The sequence below is a fragment of the Triturus cristatus genome, chromosome 4_1 (genome assembly GCF_964204655.1).
Source record: "Triturus cristatus chromosome 4_1, aTriCri1.1, whole genome shotgun sequence".
Lineage (NCBI taxonomy): Eukaryota > Metazoa > Chordata > Amphibia > Caudata > Salamandridae > Triturus > Triturus cristatus.
Genome location: NC_140585.1, coordinates 213,937,499 through 213,952,995, shown reverse-complemented (window position 1 = coordinate 213,952,995; position 15,497 = coordinate 213,937,499). Strand labels below are relative to the sequence as shown.

General features: G+C 42.0%; 1 protein-coding gene across 1 annotated transcript in view; it reads left to right on the top strand.

Annotated features, from left to right (window-relative positions):
• Positions 1-15,114, top strand: part of LOC146854084 (olfactory receptor 13G1-like) — a 62,778-nt gene extending 47,664 nt beyond the window's left edge. The window contains exons 2-4 of the mRNA XM_085650999.1: positions 2,171-3,120; positions 12,036-12,060; positions 14,867-15,114. Of these exons, the coding sequence (XP_085507125.1) occupies positions 2,171-3,120; positions 12,036-12,060; positions 14,867-15,114 (1,223 nt within the window). The remainder of the gene's footprint in view (positions 1-2,170; positions 3,121-12,035; positions 12,061-14,866) is intronic.
• The last annotated feature ends 383 nt before the right edge of the window (positions 15,115-15,497 follow it).

The following is a 15,497-nucleotide window of genomic DNA, read 5'->3' as shown; positions in this document are numbered from 1 at the left end:
CCGGACCATGATGTTCGATTCCCGGTGCGGGAGGCAGGTTAGCCCAGCACCATGTGACTCTGGGCAATAGCTAGCTTAATCTTCCTGACAGCCCCCAGCGCCGGGACACCTCTCCGGAGGTAGCTGTGCGCTTTACAAATGCTGGTATTTCAAATGTTGGTATTCCCACATTTGCATGGGGCCACAAATCCAGGAAAACAAGGGAATGCACTCTAAAGATAGCACTGGTGCTACACGTGCACAAGCATCTGCGACCCCTTCTCTTGTACCTAAGTGCCCTTGGTGCACTCTCCGTAACATGGCACCAGGTGCTGTCAAAAGGATCCAGCCCTCAAGATGATTCCCAATGATTCCAACACTCGTACAGGCTGCCCTACAGACTACATTTAGCTCTGCCCAATTCCTTTAATCATCTAAGTTGAGGAAAATCTAAGGGCCTGATTCTGTCAATCAATCAATCAATATTAGGTTTATTTGGCTATCGTAAAAACCATAAAATCATCACATTATGTAAAAAATACATAAACACCTACTAAAATTAAAAGCGCAAATCAATAAGACATAACGGCTAAGCCAATTAAAATGTGCAAAAATGCTTTCCGTACTCCACAGATTTCCTTGATCTCAAAACAGTTTTTAAAAATCTAGCAACATTAAAGATAATATCTTCGCTGAGCTGTAAAAACAGGAGGGTGGGTTAAGCTTGATTAAATTAATGCACCTTTCAAAGGGGGACAATATATGCTTTCCTAGGGATATCTAAATATCTGGAGCACAAAACAAAGTGCATGGTGTCCTGCAGGGACACCTAGCAGCAGCCGGAGGGTGCCAATAAATGTACGTCCTACCTGCCCCGAGGGAACGCTAGCAGCTGGGGCAGCAATCTTAACCAAAACCTGGTCAGCAGATACCAATTGTAGTTAGAGGTTACAATTGCAATGTAAGGCACAATGTGGTTTTCAGTAGCACAGATCCCCGCCCGACACCATCTGCAGAGCCATATGCTTTCTATCTACTGATCTGTGTTTCAAAAAGGTTTCCCCTGGCCAAGGAACAATCTGCCTTGACAAACCCCCCCACCATGTTGATGAACTACTTGCCCCTTCCCTGGCTCTGTAGTGTTACCTTGATGTATCTGAGTCAGGGGATATGGTGTGCATGATCATGGGAGAGCCATTCGACCAGGACCATCGTATTTAATTAGGCACCTTTAGTCCAAATGTCAGCCCAGCATGAAAGGGGAGGAAGGGCTATGGTATCGGTTTGATAATTAATCCCTAGATCTTCATGGACTATATAGGAGGAGATACACTGGGGAACACATAGACGAGATCTTAAAAATGTATTTCCAACCACCTGCAGTGAATCATGCTTAAAATAATCCTAGATGTAGCTCCCAACTTGCATTGGCGCTCTCATTGGCTTCCTACCCAATCACTTGCTCCAAAACTCTGCTAGATTTCTGGTTTTCTTCAATTCTTTGAAGTCTTCATAAAGCAAGAACTTTTTTTTAGGCCTTTATCTTTATCCTACTGAGTAGGTGACAGCTTCTCAAGGGCACTTACCTAACACATTTCCTTTGCGGGGTGACACTGCAGCGTCAGGAAGCGCCCTTTACCTCGGGCAGTGTCCTGCTAGAATAATCTGCAACCAGAAGAGGAAATATGCTGCCTAAGGAGGAAGGTGATGTAATAGGGCATAGGGTATTGTGTAAAACCATCATTAGATCTGGAACCCTTGACTATCTCTCTTGCACTAAGAAGGGGACACTTTTTCTTCATCACCCCAGATGAGGACACCCCATCCTGTTTTGGAGCTCCATGTTGTGTCGGTGGGGATCTCCCTGACGAAATTGCAGCCTCTAATACATTGGATGCACTTTTGCCAAACTTGAATGCTGGGTGGTACTCCATGTTGTTACAGCCCCCTTGGCATTCTTGTTTTTCATATTCAGGGGTTCGTTTCAGAAATACAAAAAAGGCAACGCCCTCCAAATGCTGGATATTTTTCCTTGCAAGTAGTGGCATTGTCAATGCATGGCATGGCAGACACTGATATGATGCATTTTTGATAAATGCTGAATAGTATGAGTTAAACTGTATGCAAGTTACCTGATTACCATGAGTTTTCCTTTCAATAGCTTACAGTAACCTTCCTATTTTCAATTCAGAGTTTTATATGATGCACCATATTTCAGACGCAAGGCTGAACCAGACCACATCCTCCGAGTTCTTTTTGCTTGGCTTCTCCGATTACCCAGCGTTGCAGTCAACATTTTTCATCTTATTTTTTCTGATCTACTTGATGGCCCTGGTGGGTAACCTGTTGATTATGACCATCATAGGGGCAGATGCTCATCTACATACACCAATGTACTTTTTCCTGGTGAATCTTGCCATCTTGGACATCTGCTGTGCCTCATCCATCATCCCCAAGATGCTGGAGCTCCTGTTATCAAAGACAAAGTCTATCTCCTACTCAAGCTGCATTGTACAACTTTTTCTTTTGTCATGCTTTCTGAGTACGGAGCTCCTCATGCTGGCATTCATGGCTTTTGATAGGTATGTGGCCATTTGCATCCCACTGCACTATACCAGGATTATGAGTGTAAGGTTCTGCATCACTACTGTGGGCACAATGTGGTTTACTGGCTTGGTGTGCGCCATTACTCTCACCACCATGATCACTAGGCTGTCTTTCTGTGGAAGGATTACAATAGACCACTTCTTCTGTGAAATCCCACCAATCCTGAAGGTTTCTTCCTCTGATACCCGCATTAGTGAAGTTGTTATATTTGTCTTCGATGTAATTTTTGGCATGTTCTGCTTCCTTCTTATTGTCCTTTCCTACACTCATATCCTAATATCAATTTCCAGGATTCGTTCAGCCGCTAACAAAAGAAAAGCCTTCTCCACATGCAGCTCCCACCTCATGGTGGTCACCCTATTGTATGGAGGCATTATCTACAACCATGTAGGTCCAGCACTCAACATCACTGGTGGCAAAGACAAGGTGTTGTCTGTGTTATATGCTGTTGTTTCACCGTTGATGAACCCAATCATCTACAGTTTGAGGAACCAGGAAGTGAAAGCTGCCCTTATCAGGATTTTGTCCAGTAAAGTATGTAGGAGGTAACAAACCATTGAACATGGCTTGTTTTCAGAGTATTTTAAAGACTTTGTACTTGCAGTTGTTAAATCACAATTTTAATCTTCTAATGTCTATTCAAAAGCAAATGGTGATGTATTGTGAACTCTGTTGATAATAATGAAGGCCATATGTTATAATGCGCTTAAGAGTATGTGGTTTAACCGCATCCACAAACAGCTACAGAGAATGGACTCTGAGAGCTGCAAAGGGGCGCTGCTCAGGCAGAGGCACCTTCTCACATGGAAACCAAGCACCCTGCCCTCAGGATTGTTAGGGCCTGCCTTAGGGGCGACTGATAGGTTTATACGTGTGTGTAAGGTGAGATATAGGGAACCTATACCTCAATGAGGAGTGCTAACACTACCTCACCCAGAATGCAGTAGCAGGCCTGTGGTGTCAGATTTAGTCTGCTTCCCAGGGGTGGCATAATACATGCTTCAGCCCCTGGTAGGCCTGTGAAGTACCTATGCTCTTGGTACCTATGGTACCATATACTAGGGGCTCATAAGGTACCACAGTATCCAATTACTAGTGCATCTAATATGCACTCCAAGTTGTTTAGAGAGAACAGAAGCTGGTGCCCTGATTAGCATGGACCCAGCCAGACTATAGCCAGAAACCAGTGTAAACATCAGAAAAAAATTGGGGGCAAAATAAGAGCAGATCCTACACTCCTACAACACTATCTTCTCATGTTTTTTTGTTTTTACACTTCAAATTCCTACTTGTGTTATGCCTCTTTGAATTATGACCTCTGACTTGTGACTCAGACTTCAAGCACTTTTGTTTATTTTATATGATTGCATGATATTATACTGCTAAAGATATGTTTTATTATTAATATTTTTTCTTCAGTGTAGTGTACATATGATTCACGTATACACTACCAATGCATGCTATTTTTATTCTCTAATATCTAGTATTGTCTCCCTTTTACTAAGACATTAGTTCCTAATACCAGTAAGACCTATGAGAGAGTACATTTTGACCTAGAATTTGCGCACTACTGTTCTCACATATTTTCATGATCACCACAGGTCGTTTCCCTCTTCTCTTAGAACTGATACAAAATACCCACCACCATCCACTGTCAGAAAGGACTGAGCCTTCTTCCAAAGAGCTGCATCTCCAAGCACATGTGCCACCTTCCAAGAGACAGCCCAGACAATCTGTGGGCTGTGCAGGCCTCGGCCATTCCCAGTCCTGGATTAAACCTGCAGCTAATGTAATAACCTTCTCATTATGCCAGATTATTATCTACTAGCCTTTAGGAGCTACTGCATGTATGATATATATAGGAACATAGACATAGTTGTGTTTTTTCATAATCTTTACTTGCCTTATGTTAGATGTTGCCAACATGTTGGAGATTCTTGCCACTGTTTAGCCACACATGTATGTTCTAGGTCGCTTCAAAATAAAGGCCTACATTACGCAAATTGATATGTCCAACGAGTGTATTTTAATGGCCTGTGACAATTGTCCACATATGACGTCGAGCCAGGAGTGGCCCGTGCAGTTAAGAGCGCTGGGGCAGGGTGAGGGGAGGGGTTCGACAGGCAAGGACGAGGGGAAATGATTTATTTATTTAATTTCCCCTCGTCATCGTCTATCGAACCCACTCTAATGTGTTTTTGTGGGTTCCTCTGGGTTTTGCAGCCGTCTTCATAACTCCATATGCAAATGACCACCAATACCAACCTAAATCCATTCTACCAGTCATGACCCCTATCACATCCAGTCTGGCAAGTCACCAACTGCAAAGCATTTAGCACAGGGCTTTCCAACCTGGAGTGCGCGATGGCATTCCAGGGGGTGCGACAAAGAGGGAAAGTATGTTTTTATTTGCATCTTCAAATGTGATATTACTTTTGGAGGGGGTGCGAACAATAATCAAACATTTCCTGCGGGATATAGAAAAGTTAGGGAACCCCTGATGGAGCAGGAGACAGTACACACCTTGCTTACCTAGTCCATCTGGTACCTTCATTTCCAAACCCAATCGAAGGAATTGCTCTTGAAGGATTAACCAGTTACGACATGGAAGCATGGTGACGTCTTTGAGTGTCGCTAATCTTCCCGCTCAGCAGCGTTTCTGCCTAAGAGCCCCACATCAACGCCACATCAGCGCTGTTAGTAAGATCTCCTTGTCTTTACTATTGGAGGCAGGTTTGTAGGCACTGCTTGCGTGCTTCAGGTACATCCCCTTGAGTGTTTGCTGCTCCAATAACATGTTCCTCCCATTACACTGTAACAACTGTACCCAGAATAGAACCTCTCCTTACGACCTGCTATAGAACTGAACCCGCTTAACTTCTCCAGGTGTGGAATTGCTAGTCATGAGAGTGCTCACATTCCTTCTCTGATGCTATCCAGTGAATAACAGTTTCCACCGAGGAACAGCTGAAACCATTGGAGAAACAACTGACCTCTGCCTTGGTAGTAACCCTACTGAGCAACAAACCAAAGACCACCAGCCATTATTATCATGCCAATGACAGCAACTTATGTCTTTGAGCGGGCAGTTCTGTAATCATTTTTTCTTGGACGCGAGGGGCTGTGCTCATTATTATTCTCGTGGTAGTGCACATGCTTTCGTAAACCAATACAATCCATGATCTTTGCCCCATAGTTTCAAAGGGGCATATCAACAAGCAGGCGAAAAAAACTATCGCCGCTTTTGTGGCCGTTTTCGGCCGAAAAGCGGCGATAATTTTATCGCCTAATCAGCAAGGTCACGCTAACGCGTAAAACCTTGCTTTAGCGTCAGGATTCCTAACGCCCAGCTTTGCATCTCTAATGAGATGCAAAGTGGGCGTTCCTGACCTGGCATGACAGGAGAAATATCGCTAAGCGACATTTCTCCTATCAGCAAGCCTAATGCTGTGAAGCATAGCGTCAGGAAAAGTAGCGATAACCCCGGTTATCGCTACTTTCCTTACGCCTGCTTCAGGACTGACTTAGCCATGATATTCTATGGAGGGTGGATATCATGGCTAAGGTTGTGAGTCTCTATCAACTAGCCAGCGATAATCTCACGTTAGCCAGTTAGCGCTAGGATTTTTATCGCTGATGAGATAAGCGTTGCTAATAGCACGCTATCTCAGCTATAAAAATCGGCGCTAGCCGGCGATAATTATCCGAGCGCTAAGTGCGCTCAGTGATAATTATCGCCGGTTGTTGTTGATATGCCCCTTACTTCTTTCCTGAGACAAACAAATATTCACAAATAAGGCGAACATGGGCCTGTCAATACAACTGCTGAGTGCATCTCAATCTCAACGATGCACCTAGACTCTTCCTTCTTATATTTTAATAAGTGAGCAGGACTTCATTGTCCCTGTTTTTCTATAAAAGAGAATGTATACTCTCAGTTAAAAAATTATCCTTATACATTTTTACAATTTGTTTTTGTGTCCAGCATGTTTCCTAGAAGAGGGTTGTCAAAGAATGGCTGTGTGCACACCAATCGAGTTAATAAAAGAACAATTATCTGTGAATCACAGATTTGGTCAGGCAGAGGGTTCCCCAACAAACCATATAGAAGAAAAGCAAAAGGCAAAGCCCAAATATACAGGGGATTATTTACAAGCCCCTGTGAGCCGTCGAAACGTCACTTTTAGTGACGGTCCAATGGTGCACACCGCAGAGCCATATCTACAAGGCCACGTGAAGCCACCCTGCGTTGCCTCACCCAGCGATAGGGAGGCGTCCCATGGTCGTTACGGTGGGAGTTTGTACGTAATAGCCATGGCTCTTGATACATTCCCAGATTTACGAGATCTTTTAAACCTGGGAAAGCATCAAAAGCCTACTCCCCCCTAGGGGCGTCGTAGGGGAATTGCAACGAGGAGAAATAACATAATTTTTTCTAGTTTTTTCCTCTTTCTGTGCACATTCTGCAGCACACAAAGAAAGAGGAAATCGCCTCCATCACACAAAAACAATCACCCCTTAAATGCAGAAACCTTTGCACCATGGCGTAAGGGTGCCTCTGTTGGAGCATTGCAGCCATTTGTGTACCATCCCTGTGGGAATGAATAGGAATGTGCTGTGTCTCATTCCTGCCCTTTTCTTCTTATGCGAGGCAGAGCAGAACGATTCCTTGTGGTGCTCCCATGCATCAAAACCTCGTAAATGAGGCCCATAATGCTGAGAAACATAAGGCGTTCAAAGGTGTCTATGTCCAAGAGCATGAGAATAGAATAAAAATATATTTTGTTGTAACATGAAGGTATACATTTTTGGCAAAGCTAGCGAATCAACACTTTCCTTTTCTTTTATGTATGATTACATGAATAAGAAAACATGGAAACAGCAGTTATAGGTATGTAGGGGACATGCTCTGGAGAATTAGGTTGAAGGGATGTCACATTGTTAAACAACAATTCAAGCATCTTGGTAGGTGAGACTGCTACCTTGAAGTAAGAATTAATCTTCTCAATGGAAGATATTTGAGGATGAAGACAACATGTTTCAGTTACCAGCCAGGTGACAGAGCTAGCCCTATGGTAAAGTATAGGGTAAAGTAAAACAGTTTATTAAATTTGTCTTTTATCATGTTTAATACGATTTTTTACTTTTCCCTATACTTTACCATAAGGATATCTACGCCTTGTGGACAGAGATCTCCCTATTCTAAAATGTAAGGGTAAGTAAAAAGTTTCCAAAATTAAAATTAGTAAAACTATTGTTATGATAAATGTTAATCCAAATTAAAGTTGTATAATTATTTTGAATATATAACATTGAAAAACTAAAATTATACAGAGGAATTAACTTAATGGTAATTTTAAATTTCCTTATTGCGAATATATTAAAATTAATTACAATTATTTTTCTGATATTTAAAAAATCTAATGGGTTCTAAAAAAATGACATGTACTTATTATACATTACAATTATTAAATGTGAAATATAAAATTGTTAAAAATAATATCATATTTTAATACAAAAAATGAATGCAACATTGAATTTAAATTAACAATGTATCACAATATTGTAATATAAAATAATAAATATGATTTAGCTATAGATTTTTTAACATTAAATTAATTAATATTTTTAAATAGATTTAAAAAAATCATTTAATGTAACAGCCTACAGGGTTTTATTTTAAGTCCTTGCCTCCATTAGTTTCTATAGAAGGGTGTTGCAGTACCAGTGGGTGGCCATGTGTGGCTCTGGACTAATTTATGGATGTGGTAACTTTATAAATGCAGTTTGTGAATAGCAATAGACTTACTAGTTTGTGAATTGGTGTCTCTCCCTCCTTAAACGCTTTTCTAACCCTTCCTAAACTCCTTCCTATTTTTCCCTAAACCCCTCCTTACTCGTCCCTAAACTTCTCCCATTTCATCTAAAATATGTCTGCCTTCTTTTCCAGCCAATCCCCTGTTCCCTCCCACATGTACTAAGGGGCACATTACGATGTTGGTTAGAAAGGCTCCGAACGGCATTCGGTTTGTAAGAATCTGATTCGGAACCCTTGTTTCCGATCTGCTTGTACACATTTCCAACGGACTGATTACAATGATGGAAAACTGTACAGACTGTCCGACTCAGTTCCGACTCGTGTCTGAATGGCATTCGGAGACACTGAGTCGGTCGGAGCCAACTCGTACATCTTTTGTGCTGTGTTTCCGACCGAGCGATTAAAATGTCTGATTCGGACAGCCTTTCCGAATTGGTCTTTTTGACACGGATCAGCTGTCAGAATCCGACTTTGGGAGCCCATAGCAGGCCACTCTACACCCTGAGGCCTCCAGTTGGGGCCTGTGGTTGGAACACAGGCTCTCATTGAAGTCAATGGGAGTCCGACCAGAAGTTATTCGGAAGCATCGTGATTGGTTGGTCGGACTTCCCGAACCTGAGTCGGTCAGACACCACTCCGAAACCGAGTAAGTCGGAATGTTTTCCAACTGTTCCTAAGTAGGAAACTTACATGCGTGAGGTGCTCCCAATAGAAAAAACAGGAGATTTACTGTTGGCCTCGGCAGAGTTCCAGAGTCGCGCTATGCAGAACTCTTCAAAGTCACAAAAAACTCCACCACGCTAAGAGGAACTACGCTAGTGGGCTGAGTTTGCAGGCGCACCCATTTGCGTTGTGGTGAGAACACGGAATGCGTCCTCACATTGCAAATCACGCAGGAACATCACCATGTGGTACTCAAATGAATTCTTGCGTTCTAAAGTTTTGGCGAACAACACTACATGTTCCGCATGGGTGCGACCATCTTATTTTTCTTCTCAGTGTATGGTACTGAGCATAAAATTGAATCTCTCTTTTCTCTGTATAATCCTCCCCCGTTAAAACTAATCTACTCCTCATTTTTATTTTAGTTTTTATATTAGCTTGTGTTTTTGTGTATTTTACGATTTTGGGATTTTTTTTCCAGGTTTTAGGGGATTTTTGGTTTATTTCCCCTTACTTCCTTATCTTTCTTCTTTCCTTTCCTTTTCCTTTCCTTTTTCTAAAACCACCCAGCACCATGGCAGAGGCAGGATGGCTACGTTTTGGAGGGTGCCACCACCGCCCAGGTGTGCAGCCCGGGGCGATCTTTGGTGAGGAGGGTGTGGCAGCACTGGTTTTTGTGTGCAGCGTCACCTCCCCTACATGCTGGAAGCAATAGCCAGGCTCTGTAGCTTATACCCCCTGTGGGAGCGTCGGCTGCCCTGGTGGAGGGTGCACGAGTGCTTGCAAAGCACCAGCAAGGTTCGGCCTACCGCCCAGCAGCTGATACACCACTGTTCCGGCATCTTGGTCTGGGAACAGGACCTGCTCGACCTGATAGGTGTCGAGATTCAGGGGCTTGTTGAGTATATATCAAAATACTTTATTCAAATGAAGAGAGCCATGAAAGTTTACATAACATCATATACTTTTCCATGATACAAAATAGATAAACAGTAAAACAGTTATAATATGTATTCATAGAAGGCTTTTGAGAACACGGGCTAATATTTGCTACGAGTTTTAAACGCTGTAAAAATGCAATTTAAGACTCCATATATAATATCTGTACTCCCTAAAGAAAGCAAGTAAGTCATCATCAATTTATGGGCTCTAATCCCCAATGCTAGTAATTTTTGGGTGAAGAAAGTGCCACCTCTGGGGGTGTAAAAAGTGCAAAATAAAATAAAGTACTTAGCGCTTTGGAATGTAGAACCATCACAGGGACAAGCAGGTAATGAGGGAAATCACTTACCCCGAGTTGGAAAAGCAGCCAAAAAGTGTATATGTTTTAATCGAAACCTGGTCAACAAAAAGTTTTGCCTATCACTGAGGTTTAACTGCATATAGAATGCCCACTGTATTTGGGTCTATCGAGAAAACTCCACTGTCCAGCAAAATTAAATGCTGGACTTGGATGCTCAAAAATTGACAAAACAATGTTTTAATTGTGGCAGTTGAAACATTTCTTAAGGTGTCAGGGTTCATAAAGCTTTCCAAAGTGCCCATCCGGGCAAAACTTGTTTTTATGATTCTAAACTAGGGTATATCTAAACAGTCGTCCAGATTCATTCAGTCTGTTAATATTGTTCTACAAAAATGTGCTACAGGGTTATTCCAAATCATTGAAAAAGCTCAATCTAACTTCCTCATGACAAAATGAAACAGTGGTAGACTGGGGCACTGCAAGCAGTCTCCTTACAAATGTATTTTCTACTACTTGAAGCGAGTTACAATTTACATATCCCCAGACCTACATGATACTACTGAGAGGCATTTACTCTAAAAAACTCTGACAATTTTTTTAATTGGCTTATCGCAAGTCTCTTGGAAAATCTAAAGATGGCATCAATCGACTTTTGGAATTGCATAACTCTGACATTTAATAAAAACTTCCAGTAAAAATCCACATCAAATGGAACTCCCAGATAGGTAAAATTAGGGACTTTCCCTGTTTCTTTACCTCTGAGTGAAAATGTCCTTGTCCTAGCATTGTTTGGCTCACATATAATTATATATGATTTGGAGCAATTGGTCTTGAACCCTAAATTATCCATAAAAAAATTAAAAGCATCAAGCAAAATGTGTAGGCCATTAGCTGTCCTTGCTTTGAGGACATCATCGTCTGCATATAGTAGCAAAGGAATTCAACATGAGTTGGCCCTCGGGGAGGCTTTTCTGACCCTACATAAATGTGCCAGAGCACACTCCTGCCTGACCCCCATGTCAGAAGGAAATTCTTATGTTAGGTACCCCTCCCTGTTATACGGCACTCTACCTGATGTACATTCATGGAGCCTAGGGTGATAATTGGTCCATCAATCCCTAACTGGGCCAATACAGACCATAGTTTGGGATGGTCCACTGTGTCAAAGGCACACGTTGAGTTCATAAAAGCTAGGTGCCCTCAGACCTTTTGAGCCTTTGTATTTTTAGGGACGATTAGGGCAAGGTTGAAACCCAAATTGACAGACTGAGATCGCCTGAGTCTCAGACGCCTAGAGTTCTGATTTGGCCAAAATGACCCTACCCAAGATTTTAATTGTACCATCCAGCAAAGAAATAGGGTGTTAACCCTGAGGTTGTCTCTTGTCGCCCTTTTTTGAAAATCCAAACTACAATGGCTTCCTGCCATGCCTTGACTAGGGGTCCCCCTATACCAGCTTTTAGTATGTTGGTTATCAACGGGGCCTAAAAATGTGGTATATATTTATACAAATCTAATGGGATTCTGTCAGGACCCGGAGCTTTCTCTGGCCGACTATTATCTATTGCTAATGTTACATCAGCTACCTCGACTGAATTACTCAGGGCCTGAGATGCTCTTATGTCAAAGGGAGCTTTTGGGTCCAAAACCATAATGACAGTCTGTGGGTTGCGGGAAGCATTATTTGTTGGGTTTGTGTTCTATAATGCTAACTATTATTTTCAGAGTAGCATGCTGCTGACACTCAGAGGTAAGTCACTTTAGTTTAGTCTGCTATATTATTGTTTGATCCAGTTTCTAGTGTTTGCTAGGCAAGTGCTTAGTGCTACCTGAGTGCTACATAATTGCACCCATCATTGGCACTCGCTTTGACTGATTAGTTAAGAAGCCATTGCAGACGGTTCTCCTGTTACTATAGTGAATCAGTGATATCAGTGAGTAGTGCGTTTTCCCTGTGCCTCTGTTTATGTAGCTAATACAGTTTTATAAAGCACAAACTTGAACCTAATCATCATTACCAAGACTCAAACTCGGTTCCCCAGATAAGAGATCGACCACCCTAGCCATTAGGCTACATTCTCTCCCTCTCAGTGCCAATAATTTATTTCACTGCAATGTGTAGTATGCATCTATGCATTGCAAAAAAGAGAGACTGAGTTTGTCTATCAAGGGGGTTGAGAAATGGAAATAGAATCAAAGATCATTCATTGCAATGCATTAGTTCCAAATGCAGTTTTTGTTAAGGAAATTTGGACTAGTTATTTCAGGATTGGTGTGGGCAACTCAATGATAGCCAATAGACTTGAGCAAAAACTAGAATTACTATAGGTACAATGTAACTACATTTGCTGGTCTTAAAAAAATAGTGGCGATTATTAACTGAATCACTAATCCATTGTTTTTAATCTTCTTCATTTCTTACATCCGCATCCAAGGGCCAGAAGACAGGTCGGGAGTAGCTGGTCAGCCAACGCCGATGATCAGCGCCACTGCTGTGGGCTCTGCTGATACCAGTAAGTCCTATTTTATATTAATATTTTGTCCCTAATGTTGGGTTTTATAATGGTTGTGGATTCAGGGCAGAATCTTGGGGTACTGAAATGTTGGTGCAGTCTATAATGAACATTGCAAGCCCAAGTAAGCAAGGATTATAAATGAAATTCACCATGTATGTTTGTTGAGAACGCTTTCTTTTTCCTGCTCAAGCTCTAACACAGTTAAGTTAATGGGAGAGTGGCCATGGTCATCATGGACCACCCCCGCCCCAATGTAGTGTGATGCTGTCTCATTCATTTATAGTTACAGTATACCAGCAGTTTCCCATGACAGTGCGGCATGGCTGGAAAAAAAGTTTGAGGTCAGAAACTAAAAAGGGATGGATGGGTGAAAGGATGGTTAAAAAAAAGGGTGGATAATTGAATGGATGGGTAATGGATTGGGAATTTTGGTGAAACACTGGATGTGAGAAAGTAAATCTTAATCATTGTGGCTATGGGTAAATTATAAGAATGAAAAGATGAATGAATATTTGGATTGTTTGGGTGATTAAGCAAGGCAGCTCTTCTCATGAGGAGCATGTTGCTCACCTACTTTGCTTACTTTGTTTATGTAGGGTTTCCAGAGCTATAGTTCACAGTGGGGGGTATTTTCTATTGTTCTACTCCCTTGACTCGCTGTATATGTTAAGTTAGCCAGATGTATACCACCCATTATTCGTCACCCCTACTCCCCGCTAATGGCATTTTTTTGCCACTTATGACCGAAGTGTAGTATGGGTCAATTTGTGACTGCAGTGTTGTCTGTGCAATGTGCATCTGCTCTGCTTCCGTTAATGCATCATTTACTGTTTTCAATGCATTGCAAACCAAACACACAAAGAGTCTTGTTTCCCTTCGCCCCCTCACTAACCTCTTTTAATTTCTACCCCATTTGTTTTCTAAGTTCTTCTGTCCCAGCCTACCAAATTGGAAACACCATTCATGGCATGTGCTGCATTTAATTTTATAACCATGTAAAGCGAATCCAGAAAATATTTCATGGTTTTCCATGTCAGAATTGTTTTACAGCTGTTCTGATTTTTCCTTTTCGACTTGTACAGTGACTAAATATGCCAAAGATGCCAACTCGATGATCTTTGTAGTGGCCCCTCTATTCTATATCAAAAAGCACTACCCTACCTCTTTAATCCCTCTACCCTACCCTCTGCAGTATTGTAAATCAAGTTTCTATTCCTTGCTTACTGTCCAGCAAATGAATTTGTTGGAAATATGTAGTGGTGGGCGAGGCCACACAGTAAAGTGGGAGTAAGTGTATGATTTGATGTCAAGTTTGTTGTATGGGATACACAGTGAAGAATGAGCAAAATAAAATATATCTAGCCCGTTCCTTTCCCTAAGTGCAGTCCATCAGATTAATTTTCCCCAACGTCTACTTACGGCACACAGGATAATATTATTAGTGGCATTTCAGACGCGAGGTGTGTGATGTATTATCTTCTTTATTATTTATCTACCTCTTTGAAGTCAGGGTAAAAATAGAAATTCATTAAGAGAAGAGCAAGGAGATTGGAATTAAAAATAGATAATTGTCAAATTCAGCTGCCCAGGTTGCAGACAGTACCAAACTACCCAACATGCTGGCTAGCAATGAGCATGGTCTAATTATTTCAGCACAACACAGAACTTGTACTCCATCGTGCATAATGTCATACTCATTAATGAGATGTAATTTAGTTTTCAACTCAAAGTGTCTGTTTATAGTTACATGAAAAGCCTTCAGAAGAAAAAAATAATTAAATCACTGTTTTATTAATCAGGTGTTGTTCTGCCTATTAATACTTTTTTTGCCACACAGTCAGTGTTTTTTATGCAAGGCATGTGTGGGGAAAGTATAACATTGGCCTTGTGACTCTTCTAATCAGTCAGTCTAATCATAATCACAATAAAATTCCAATCACGTTAGGGAACCAGCTATGTATTGCTACTCTGCCAAGTAATTTAAAACAATTGTTTGCAAAGAGCATTATTTACAATTTGTCTTTTTTTTTCTCAATATAGCTGCTCCTTCTGATCCAACCAGACCACCCAACAGGCACAAGACAATGGCCCATTTGCAGTGGCAGAGGCTGGAGCATATCCAGCAAGTGTACCAGCAGCTGGTGGCCCTGGAACAGGAGGAGGAGCCGGGATCCAGCGCATCCGGTACCCCTCTGCCTCCAGCCTCCCAGCCATCCCATCACTGGCACTGCTGTCAGCTTCCATCAACTAAGAGCTGGCTCACCACAATAGCAAACACAGGGACATGATGGACGGAGCACTTAAACTTTTCAGACACTCACACCCAGACACAGCTATATGCAAATCAGTCTTGACCCTGTGCCTCTTGGGAACAGTCCAGTCCGAACTGCCAAGACATGTCTTCCCTGGACCGGAAACAAGCATCCAGGGACCGGTTTCAGAAGTGAACTACAGAAAGATGGAGTAAACCCAGATCTGTGACTGGGGGTGAGTGTCTGAAAAGTTCAGTACTCCATCCATCATCTCCTTGTGTTTGCTTTGTTCGCCCAAAGTTGGCAGGGCATGCCCAGACGTGGGTCCCTTGTTCTCTTTGCCACTGGGTCCAAGCTAGCCTGGCTTATGAGGGGTGTTACCCTGCAACTGGTCCAGGATGCTTGCTTCTGGTCCAGGT